General features: G+C 32.7%; 1 protein-coding gene across 1 annotated transcript; it reads left to right on the top strand.

The window, feature by feature from the left end:
- The first annotated feature begins 950 nt into the window (after positions 1 to 950).
- LOC134723631 (uncharacterized) lies at positions 951 to 5854 on the top strand. Its single transcript, XM_063587190.1, has 3 exons — positions 951 to 983; positions 2710 to 2877; positions 5430 to 5854. The coding sequence occupies exons 2-3, from the start codon at positions 2742 to 2744 to the stop codon at positions 5843 to 5845; spliced, it is 552 nt and encodes a 183-aa protein (XP_063443260.1). The 5' UTR covers positions 951 to 983; positions 2710 to 2741; the 3' UTR covers positions 5846 to 5854.
- The last annotated feature ends 7388 nt before the right edge of the window (positions 5855 to 13242 follow it).

Genomic DNA, 13242 nt, shown 5'->3' with positions numbered 1-13242 from the left:
GACATATAACACTTAAACTGGTTCAGTACTTATACATTCACGGCTTTCAAATGTTTGGCCTTGGGCGTTCTTGATGTAGGTAAACCCAGAAAGGCGCTTCCGACGCATACAATATTTAAACGTGTTGTTCATAATCCTTTTCAAGATACACAAAATTCACCAGAAGTGTCTATATTGATCCTTTCAAAATACAGTATGATGATAGATTACACAATTATTTATTCAGGCTCACATCCGTAATGCCCTTGGTTATTGTGTTAGAACAAATCCAGTATAAATCATAAAAAAGGTATGAATTCAAAACTCATACATTTAAACATTCCTGTTTCAATGACGTCTGTTTTAACCTATGTGTATACACCAACTTTTATATAAAAAAAATTTGTATCAATCACAGCGAATGACTCCAATGAAACATCATGTGTCATCAGTAAAGACTGTCATATAAAGCATAGACCGACAGTTATGCATATCCGTAGTTTCTTCAAATCATAAGTAGATTCAAGATAAATAGATCGATTTTGAAGCATGTAGACATGTTTGCTACAATTTGGAAAATACCCCCTCCCCCCTTTTAAAAAAAACTTAAAATAAAAACAACTCATGATATCAAACAATAGGTGCGGGTGGTCAATATCAGTGATTTTACACAGAAGGTTATATTAAACACAATCAGAAAGCAGGCGACCAAATACATGCATGCACAGCCAGTAAATAAAGTGTCATATTTCAATGTATCAAGCTTCTTAACGATTAATATGCCCGAGGATAATTAGCCGCAAACGTTATATGTTTTACAACTTTTGCAAAAACAAAGGATTTAACAGATCAACGTGGCATTCGAAAATGTGTTGCCCAATCATTATGAAATTGCAGTTCGTAAAACAATATAAAGACTGTTCATCCTTGTCAAATTTATTATTATTCGTGATCGATTCATACACGAGCAGTTTTTCCTCCATTCAGGAGATATTCTAGAATAGGTAAGTTGTAATTATCATCTTAGATTTTTTTTAATGGAAAAGATCCAGATATAAAATCTGGCAATAGCTGTAGAAAAACTACAATGGTGGTATTTATTAAATCCTCATGCCTTCGAAATATAATTAAAAAAACTACTTGAATTAACGCTGTGGGTATGTAGGCTTATGGTTGACGAAAAACGTGCTGATACAGAAATAACATATATTTCTAAAGTTACAACAGCATTGTTCAAACTCTTTAAACGATTACACCCATTACAAATTTGTTTTTACATCACATTTTAAAAGCAACCTGTAGGTAGTTCGCTTTATAAATCGTAAGTTGTATTTACTGTGTATTCTCACTCCAGTAACCAATTATCAGGTAATGACATACAATACCAAAGGTATTGGAGAAGAGCTTTGCTTTCATAAAAGTGAAAGGTCCCGTATCAGGGAGAATATCTCGGGAACTGTATTTCTCTGATTGATAGCTCTAACGGTTACAGTTGTCCAAGTAAATGTTTTCATTTCACCAGGCTAAAATCAAAAAAAAAAACCAGACAAACAATAGTACACATGACACAATATAAAAAACTAAAGAATAGACAAGACGTACTCCACTAAAAGCTAGGGCTGATATCAGGTGCTCCGGACGGGTAAGCAGATCCTGCTCCACATTTGGCAGCCGTAGTTACGACGTAAGGAACATATCCGATATCATTTGTGAAACGGTTGTTCCATAACGGTCAACCAATTCGTGATGGCGTCCGTAAAATTTACGAAGGGATGATTTCAACTTTACCATTTGCAACTCTTGGTTTAATAGCTTCCTTGTGAGCAGCAACCCTCTAACAAGAAAATCATGATAGGAAATGGAAGCACGTGAATATCGTATCAATTGGGAGATATATACTCCGTATGAAGGTGCTGCTGGAATGTTTCTCCTTAGTATAGCTATGGTTCATCTCATAGGGACATACCTTGGAATGTTACCATTATACATTAACATGGGTTGTTGTGGTATACAATAATACCTAAGGTGGAGGAAAGGGTATACGAAATGTTATTTAAGTTTAAAGTCCTAAACGTTCGAGGTATATGAATGTTAAAATATGCCGCATTCAATTTGACATTTGAATTAAGTATCGAAAATTCAAAAAAAAATGCGTGCAATTATCATTGCGATCTTGTTATTTTTTAATATGTTTCGAAAAATCCTGTTCAGTTCAAATATAAAAAAAAATCAGACTGCGAGTTTAAAATATTGCGATTATAACCCTGTCGCATTTTGAGCAATAAAAAAAACATCGCAATAATTTCTCAATTTACAGAAGTAGTACGTATCAAATTTCACATTCTTGGGTATATACTGTTTTACAAAACTTCAAAGAAAAAAATGCACAGTTTTAGCCGTCAAAGGAATATCTATGAGAAATTGTCTATATTTACAGAAGTGCATGTGTTCAGTAGTCTAGTACAAGCACACACAGCTACAAAACTATTTGGTAAACAAATTGGCTTTTGAAAAATAGTGTTTGAATATCACCTGAGTAAGATATAAGATTGTAAACTTTGAAATAGAAATAAAATTCTTGATGTTACCAAATATTGACCCTTGAAAGTTTTAAATTTCATACAATGATTATAACATTTTATAAAATAATGAATATTTGCACGATTTTGTTATTGCTTTCAGTCATGTTAAAGAAATATATATCTAATGGAATTATTTTTGTTATGAAAGGAACGCTGAATAACCTCAAAGTTAAACGAATAATGCCACTTGTTTTTACCTACATCTTGTATGTTTTGGTGCCGATCATCTTGAACCAGGTATATGTGGATGCCAACGGACCTCAGTGTATAGAATGTGGAAATGATCGAAAGGGGCGATTTTGTCGTGAAAATATCGGTAAGACTGTTTGCTTAACACGTTTTAACTTACAAAAATTTCAAAATAATAATCATTATAATGATAATCCTGTCTTTATACTATGTATCAATATTTCGTAAGTATCTTAGCTTAAACGCCATCTAATAAGTCATTACGGTGACCTTAGAAGACTGCTAACAGTCTTTTCAACAGATAGTACTGTAAACATAGCTAGAAATCGATACCTTATTTGTTCGGTTGTATCTTACAGTACAAAATAAGAACGAGCCATAGAAGTAAAAGGATAAATTTATCAGAAAGATACGATGTTACCATGATTTTTCTTTTAATAGCTGGAAATGCATTGTTCATACGTTAACAAAAGTTAACGCCTTCTGAAGGTCGTATGAATACGGAATTATGTAGGTCGAATTATTCTCTTGCCAGTAAAAAAATCTCTAGCGATGTTAATTAGCTTGTTGTGACAAAGTTTGTTCAAACTGGCTGCTGAAAGCGCATGATTATTTCACTGTGTCGCTTCTGTTACAAATTGAACACAAATATAATCATATTTCGTAGAAGATGCAAACTTAAAACCAAAACGACAAAAAGTAACACTAGAAATAAACAAATTCATCGAAGACCAACTTTGCCTTTTAGAATTTGAAACTAGTTTTCTTTATAATTTCTGAACTCATTGACTTTATTGATAATTTAATAACCGTCTCATAATTTACTTAATCGCAGTACAAATCTAGTATATATATAAAAAAAAAAAAAAAAAAAAAAAAAACACTATTAAGTTTTTGCGACTGAATCATTTTCATGGATTCGTTATCATCAGGAACACTCATATTCAAATATTTGAAAGCCATGATTAATACGTTCTTAACAGTTAAGAGCCGTACAACCAAACGAGATCCCCACCCCCAATGACAGACTAAATAAGTGTCAAATTTGCATAAAGGAGGTGAAACATTTAATTGTTGTACATATAATTAGTAAATAGTTTATTAACCCTCACCATGCATGGGTCGTAATATAACGACCGTAAACGAAATTAACGTTATTTGGCTTCAATTGCACTCCATACTGTTATGCAACAACTAAATGCAAGTTTGTACAATAATATATCATTCACTGGCATGTTTCTCTGATATAATTGTCATGAGAGCTCAAGTACGGACTTCAAAACACTGGGGTTTCTATTAAAGGGATGCACCTCCCTTTGGCACACAAAATGCATAAGGCTATAACTTCCACACATAGTGTAAACACACGTGCATTTAACAGCTAAACTTGTTTATTATTGAAATACGCATATGAAATGATAAGGTTTGTATCCATCTGATGAGCTTAATCTTTAACAACTGATTTTCATAGTCTCACTGTTACACCACTGTTAAAGTTACGGGAGGGCTGTTGCCTTCTTACCACTTTAATACAGCTGAATGATGTTCGTATTTAGGACCTTGCATTTACAGATTGTTGTTTGTTTGTGTGTTACATACTTTGTTTTCGTTTATTATCATGTACCTACATTAGTTCTTTTGCCCGTTCGAATTTGTATAACATGTATCTGTTTTTGTTTCTTTTATAGCTGAGAATGCAGTTTGGGTTTAACTTGTTATTTAATGTCATATGATGCTATATAAAGATTTTTTTTTAATTTCTGTGTGGTTTGGTTTCTTGTGGAAGTCTCCTTGGGAATCAATACTCCTTTTTTTTTAATTTCTAAATCAGAAACATGACACCTGTGCGTCAGGACATCCGCAACCTTCCATTACAAATATTTGCACTATTTGTGTTCAGGTTCAAGTTTCGAAGTCTTTAGTTTTCTATTTAATTTTTTTGCCATAACATTTCCAGTTTGCTAACGACAAATGCGTTCGAACATCTCTTTAATATCTGGCAGCTCTCTTTATACAAGTTTTTACCCTTTCAACAACATAGATAACAAATGTTTTGTATACCTAATGTCAGAATCTTAGATAGAAGATCCAGGACTAAATTTTGTATAAACGTCAGACCCGCGTTTCGTCTACAAAAGACTCATCAGTGAAGTATGTTTCTGTTATAAACTGTATCCAAAACCCGCATAAAAATAAAGGTTAAATGTTATAAAAATGTACTTCGTGTAAAGCTCTTATCTTTTTCCCAACTATTAAATTACCCATTTGTCATTTAGGGTGTATGAGCTCTTAATTTTTAAATAATCTTGTGTTATTCAACATGTTCAGGTTTAAAGGTCTCGAGCATCATAACATTGACTTCATGATACGTAACAGGGTTGCTGATTATGTAAATTAGCTCAGTTTAAAATTAATTATCATTTAGGATTAATAAAAAAAATAATTAAGGATTAACTTTAAATTTAATACAAAATTATTATTTAAACGAACATATTATTTATAATAATAAAGATAAATTAAAGTTTTACTTCATTTTGTTTACATTATAAATAAAGACCAATTAGTAAAGTTAGATGAATCAGTATAAAACGTTAAGAATACAACATGCTGGATATAGATTGTATTCTTTTATATTCAATTATCTATACATTGTAAATTTTAAGAATATTTTTTTTTCAGATGATAATGGTCAGTCTTCATATACTGCATTTACATTCACTTTAGATCATAATACTATAAAATGGAAAAAGGGAGATATAGTGAAATACACCCGTAAACTCACTAATATTGGCAACTGTTACAATACTAATACGGGTATTTTTACTGTTAAAACGAATGGTGTTTACGCTGTGTCAGCTGCTATGATAGGAGGCCCATTCCAATCAACTCATTATTCTCTCAGGAAGAATGGAGAGCAGATGGTGTGGTTGTTCACTGGTCCTCAATACGATATGGCAGCTCAAACTATCAACCTTATACTGAAGAAAGGAGACAGGCTTTGGATACAATTAGAATGGTTACCCGTTCACATTTATCATATAAAACACCCTTATCATCAATTCAGTGCAGTTCTGATAAAGGCAGGAAAATTTTGAACAAATTAATAAAAGCACTGCTAATTTTATTGGTAGTTACAACTTGATTATATTCAGACTTCTTTTGTTTTAGCGAGTTATGCCCTCACAAGCTCAATAGATCTAGTTTTTGTGTCTTACAATACTACCTTTTTTTATTTGGCTATATTTTTTGGGCCTTTTGGATTTTTTATATAGCTTTGGATTTCAAATATTTTGGCTACGAGCATCACTAGAGAGTGTTTTCTGCGAAATGCGCATCTGATGCAGGAAAATTGGTACCGATAATGTTATTATATCATGTTTGCCTGTTTTTATTTTATACAAATTGTTTTAAACTGTTATGTTTAGTCAAATGGGTAAAGCCTGTTTAAGAGGTCTGTCCTTGTTTACGAACACTCGTGTTAATATAAATAGGCACAAATTGTATGAGTCAAGGAGACTTCTCATCATCTTAATCACAAGATATAAAAAGTTAACGATAAAAGGTGAATGAATGACCTTCAAAACAGATCATTGGCTTACACCGACCAGCCAACAAGACTGCCTAACTTAAAGAAGTTTTTTATTTTTATAACATGTATATACACATGATACAATTAAGGTGTTAACTAAAAAAATTCCACATTCATACCCTTGATTTTTTTATAAACACAAATTTGTTGATCTCAGAAAACATTTGGAGAGAAACATGAAATGATGAAAACAAGTAAGAAATTAACATGATTATGTACAAGTGTTGTTGATTAATTTTTGTACTATTTTGATATCTATGGTCACAATTTTGAGTTGTTATAGATTGTTTACCAATTTTTAGACGGATGATCTGTTATAATTTGCTACAAAAAAATTATCAACTGACTGTCTGCCTTATATACTTTTCCTTTAAGGGTGTCTACTTCAATATATGAGAGAGAAAAACATATAATCTATATTCAAAATTTCATCAGGACAAGTGAGATGTGTCATCTATTGATCAGAGCTAAGTAGAAATAGATATAAGAAGATGCGATATGAGTGCCGATGAGACCCCACTCAATCTGAGTCACAATTTGTAAAAGAAAACAGTAATAGGTCAAAGTATGGTCTTCAAAACAAAAAATGTATCGGCTTTTCAGTGACGTGCATATCAAAATATTTATAAAGCGAAACAAGTTCAAAGATGAAAAGCATTGAGGGTATAATAAATATCAAAATAGAGTTGTCTTTTTTTAAACATAATTTTGGTTCCAAATTGTATGTATTGCACTCCAGTTGTAATCTTTGTAATATCAGACATAGTTGAAGTAAGGAGAACAAGGCTATTCTGATGAGTTTAAACAAAAATCTGCCTCGATTGACAATGAGACATCTATCCACAAGAGACCAAAATTTTCAGGTATCAATAGATATAGGTAGCCATACTGCCTACAACAATGAACAAAACCAATACAACATAGTCTTGTTTAGTTATATACTAGATTCTAAAGGTGAGTTTCAAAAATACGATTTTTCCTTCGATTTTCTACCCGATTGATTAAATTCCGTCGTACAGACAAATCGTACAGAATTCTGTGCAAACAGTACAATTTTCCATTCGATTTTAAACAGAAATGAAAAGTTGCTTTAATATTCGAAACGCAACAATATTTGATATTTTCCATACATCAATATATCAGACATTATCTTACGTACAGCAACCATCAATCAATCAAGATCAAATTAATTTGAAATGTGGTCAAACGGACGACGATAATGATAGTAGACTAATGAGGCGAACTGATGGCAGTAATTCGCATAACATTTAGGGGCAAGTCAGCTACAAAATGAACTAGCGTAATTGTCACATATTGTATGACATAATCATCATGTTGTCATTAATTGATGACAATCACATCATTTATCTTTCACCGTTTTCAAAAAGGACAATATGGTGTAAAATTCAGAAATTGTACAATCGATATCATCAATGTACAGTTTTAAAGAGATTACTTTAAGACACTAACGTGAATAAACATCTTTGAAAGTACCAATATATGACTGCAAATACATATGTCTATTCACAATCAACACGACAAGCACACGAAGCAGTGCACGAGCAGGCCCAATTTTTAACATTTAGAACGACTGAGACATCCTTTCCTACAACAAATGTACCAAAGTCGCCGTCACGTAAAATAAGCACCATGATTTATGTCAAAATTTTATTAAATATCGACCGCGTTTACTTGATATCATGTTTTTTAATTGGCGGAAGAAAAATCCAATCCAAATATGTACTACTGTCCTACCTTTAATTGCGTTTACACAGTATTATCGGTCGTCCCACTGTCTATATCACTCTGTTCAGCTCTTAATATTATTCCGTATCATGTCTTTGTGACGTCAAATACGTTGACCCGGCCTTAATAACTTTAACCCGGACATATCAGCGACGTCATAATGTTTGAACCGACGTCAATAACTTTGACCCGAACTTATCAAGTCATCTTTTGTGTGCTGGTGAAACAAAGAAAACACTTCTGGAACACGCAAATATAGCTCGATAAATCGATTATCAGATTATCTGCATATTGATATTGTAAAATATCAGCTGCTTGACATTATATGAAGCCTTTTTGATCTCGTTCGCTACGCTCACTCGACAAAAAGCTTCATATTATGTCTCGCAGCTTATATTTTACGATATCAACATGCAGATAATCAACATGCAGATAAACCTGATAATCGGTACTAATCCTGACCTTAATCATTCTTAATATTAGGATCACATCTTCAAATGCCATTCATGTCCCCCGTGAATATTTTCAGCTACAAAACGAACTAGCGTAATAATCACATATTGTATGACATAATCATCATGTTGTCAATACTTGATGATAATAACGTCATTTATTTTTCAACGTTTTCAAAAACGAAAAAACCATATGGTTTAAAATTCAGAAATTGTACAATCTGTATCCTCGATGTACAGTTTTAAAGAGATTATTAAAAACACTAAAGTAAATGAACATCTTTGAAAGTCCATTATATAAAATTGAGAATGGAAATGGGGAATATGTCAAAGAGAAAACAACCCGACCGTAGAAAAAAACAACAGCAGAAGGTCACCAACAGGTCTTAAATGTAGCGAGAGCATGTATAACTGAAATACATATGTTTATTCACAATCAACACGACAAGCACATGAAGCAGAGCACCGGTAGGCCCAATTTTCAACATTTTGAACGACTGGGACATCCTTTCCTACAACAAATGTACTAGCTCTTGACAAGTTGATGAGCCCTAAGAAAGAAGTTTTGGAAAGTGTTACTGATCATGAATTGTTTGATACTTTCCATTTTAGGGCCCTTTAAAGCTTGCTGTTCTGTCTGATCCATGGCTCCGTCTTGAAGGCCGTTCTTTGACCTTTAATTTATTTCTTTTACAAATTGTGACTTGGATTGAGAATGTCTCATCGGCACTCTTACCGCATCTTCTTATGTCTATGTCTTTTCAGCTCTGAAAAATGTGACACATCTTACTTTCCTGTTGAAATGTATTCTGAGATCAACCAATGTGTGTTAATAAACAATCGAGAGTATAAATTGGTTATTTAGTGTATGCTTTAAAATATGCCATATTGTTTATCTATCCTTTACAAATATAAGCTATCTTTTATATTTGTTGTACGCCATTTTGTCAATTCTTTATGTTTTAGTCGATATGTTCTGTACATTTGGTCAATTATTCTGTATTCTTTTTTTGTTATTTTGTTTTGTAGTTTTGGTCAAGTGTTCTGTATTTTATTTGGTAAATTTTTGTGTTTATAGCAAATTGTATATTATAAACAACAGGTAACAATGATGTTGCCATGGCGTTGTCAGTCTGTTTTAGATTTATGAGTTTGACTGTCCCTTTGGTATCTTTCGTCCCTCTTTTATTGTTATGCAAAGGTACACTGAAGTATTATAAGACACAACAACCAGATTAAATGAGCATGTTAGGGTACAACCCGTTAAAACAATGAAGTTTGAACATAATCGAGTCGTAACTATCAATAAAGTAAATCTGCTTTTATTTTTTTCTTCAAAATTTCCCTGGCTTTATCAGAATTGCACTTAACTGATGATAAGGATGTACAATATGAAAAATGTGAACGGGCAACCAGTCCAGTTGTATCCAAAGCCTGTCTCCTTTCCTAAGTATAAGGTTGATTGTTTGAGCTGCCATATCGTATTGAGGACCAGTGAACAACCACACCATCTCATGTCCATTCTTCCTGAGAGTATAATGAGTGGATTGATTTGGACCTCCTATCATAGCAGCTGACACAGCGTAAACACCATCCGTTTTAACAGTAAAAATACCCGTGTGGGTATTGTAAGTGTTACCAATATTAGTGAGGACACGGGTGTATTTTACTATATCTCCTCTTTTCCATCTTATACTATTCCGATTTAAAGTGACTGTAAATGCAGTAAATGGACCATGACCATTATCATCTGAAAAAATATCTTAAAGTATATAATGTATACATAATTGAACGTTCTAAAGAACAAAATCTATATCCAGCACGCGGTGTTTTTGACGTTTTAATCTAGGTCACTAACTTTACTTATTGTTCCTTTTTTTTAAATAAACACATGGAAAAAAGTATTGCAACACCTTGATTTTTAAAAAGTTTTTTATTTAACAAAAATTTTGATAACAAATGAAATGTTTTTTGTACCAAAAAAAATGCATTTTACAACTTTCACTGCAGTCGAACTTTACGATGTCAGACATTTCAAAATTAAGCTGTAGATGATTGTTCACATCATGGTTGATCATTATACGCCAAAGAATTAGTACTTTGTGCCCATCCTCTATTCAAACAGATAACCACCTCTTAACGTCTTCTGATTCCTGTCATAAGTCGACTAATTTGTTGCTAAGGTAGCAGCAACCATTCCTGACGAAAGGTATTGTTTATTTCTTTACATGTTTGAGCTGGGGTGTCCTTTCGTGCACTTTACGCCCAACAGTGTCCCATATATGCTCGATATGGTTCAAATCCGAACTCCGATCGGGCCAAGGACGATAAACCGAATTTCACTGGAACAATGGATCTTCTTCCACGATGCTAATTTCCAACTTTGCCGAGCTTTGCACTTCATTGGATACGGGCGTGTCTGTTCGTATGCAAAGGTAGCGATGAGACGATGTTAAACCGTTCTTGCTCAAAGGCTCCTGCATGGTCATCACTCTCTTTTTATGACTGTATTTTTTGCAATGGGGATTCTTCTGATCATTATGCTTCATTTTCCATAGCAGATGTTATAGAGTGTTTCAGATCTCGGAAGGTCTTTAACATCGTTTGTTGCCTGATTTTTCTCTCAAAACGACTTATAGTGGAAAGGTGATGACCAACAATATTGTCACAGCGACATATCTGCTTCTCTCATGCTGACTATCTTCAATCTTGCTGCAGTTATGAGTTATTACCATTTACCAGGTGTCAATCAATTAACTTTATAAACTTGGTTCTTTAAAGTGTTGAAAGCAATGAGGATAAAAAACATTTGTGTTATTGTTTACGAGTATAATTGCTGCATGTGCATATAAGAAGTTATCGAGTTGATATTTATTGATAAGGTAAATGCAACAGTAGTATACCGCTGTTCAAAACTCATAAATCCATGGACAAAAAACAAAATCGTTTAAATTCAGGTGATTTTTAAATAATGTTTAACTTGTTCTATTTTCAATCTATACCACAAACAAAGGAAGAGTTTTTTTAATTTGAATTTTAATTTGGTGTTGCAATACTTTCTTCCATGTGTATACATACATTTGTACCAATTAAGGAAATTTCTAATTGTATCGTTCATATTTTTAGTGTGTTCTGTTCGTACAAATAGTACTTTTGTATTGAATTTAATGTTTATCGCTTCATTTTTTCAAATGTTTCAATTTTTAGTTTAAATAATCCAAAATGTTATATAATTATAAATTCAGCTTATCTACATAATAAGCAACCCCTTTTAAACATCAAAAATGTCATACTGTGATGCTCGAGATTTAGTAACCCGAGCTTATTACAAATGAAGAACTCTTCAACCCTAAATGACAAAAAATTAATTTAAAAGTCGTGAAAAAGAAGACGAAAGATACCAAAGGGACAGTTAAACTCATAAATCTAAAACAAATTGACAACGCCATTGCAAAAATGAAAAAAAAAATAACAACACCACACATGACACAACATAGAAAACTAAAAAATAAACAACACGAAACACGCCAAAAAACTAGGGATGATCTCAGGTGTTCCGGAAGGTTAAGCAGATCCTGCTCCACATGTGGCACCTGTGGTGTTGGGAAAGAACAACAGAGCTTTACGTAAAGGAAATGATTTCGTAAAATTGTGACAACAAAGTTTTATCACACAAAATCTGTATTTTATTGCTAGTACTAGCTGCTAGACTGGTGATACAGTTTGCAAATGAAACGTACTAGCTAAGGTACTGACATTATATATATACCAGACATTTGTTATATTTAATGTTTATAGAGTAAAATCTTATTTATAGAGAGCTGACAGATACAAAAGGGATATTCAAATTCATTAGTTGAATACACATGATACATAAAGGATACATATGCCACGGCAAAAAAAGAAAAAAAAACCTGTACATGTAACATTAAATGAAAAACTAAAGACTAAGGCCGTGTTCACACCAAACGCCATGTTCAGTAAACATGTTTAAAATTAGTTTAATGTAGTGTACACTGGTTTCACATTAAATTTGTTCACATCTTTATACCTTGGTTAGTTACCTGTACATAAGATTTGTTCACACTTGTAAACTATATGTCATTTAAATGTTCAGTACGTAAAATGTAGAACCGAATGCGAAATGTTTCGGACAACTTTTCTAGAAGTTTGGGAACGACCATTTGACTTTAAAAAAAAGGGGTAATGGATTTTTCCTTGAAAAATATTCTGATCCCCAATTTGATAAAAAAAATATTATGGTCATACAAATGATTAAAAAAATATTTTAAATCCAGAGCTTCCCCCTTCATCACTGTGTTAAATTTTGAAAACAAATATTTGATTGCTAGCAACGAAAAAATTAATAAAAACCGTAAATGCGAAAAAAATTCTGACTCAGAAACACCCTCCTTTTTTTAAGTTCGGTGGTTCCTCCTTTATGAAAGCTTATTTGAAATTTTGCAGTATATTTGGCAAAAGGAGGGGTATTTTTTTCATTATATTTCTGAGTGTATTTTAACGGATCTGAGATACGAGACAAAACAATTTACCTCACACTTTTTATACGCCCGTCAAAATTTTGACTGGACGTATTATGGCATGCAAATGTCCGGTGTCTGTCTGTCTGTCCGTCTGTCTGTCCGGCGTAAACATGTTGCACCGTAACTTGAGAACGACTTATTTAAATTTCATGAAACTTAAC

The sequence above is a fragment of the Mytilus trossulus genome, chromosome 6 (assembly GCF_036588685.1).
Source record: "Mytilus trossulus isolate FHL-02 chromosome 6, PNRI_Mtr1.1.1.hap1, whole genome shotgun sequence".
In the NCBI taxonomy this organism is placed as follows: Eukaryota; Metazoa; Mollusca; class Bivalvia; order Mytilida; family Mytilidae; genus Mytilus; species Mytilus trossulus.
This window is presented reverse-complemented; position numbering and strand designations above follow the sequence as displayed.

What these genes read in the sequence shown, in the direction of transcription:
- LOC134723631 (XM_063587190.1), top strand. Translation starts at nt 2,742, where the DNA reads ATGCCACTTGTTTTTACCTACATCTTGTATGTTTTGGTGCCGATCATC. An exon ending in ATTTTGTCGTGAAAATATCG is followed by an intron (nt 2,878 to 5,429) that starts GTAAGACTGTTT and finishes TTTTTTTTTCAG; the next exon opens with ATGATAATGGTCAGTCTTCA.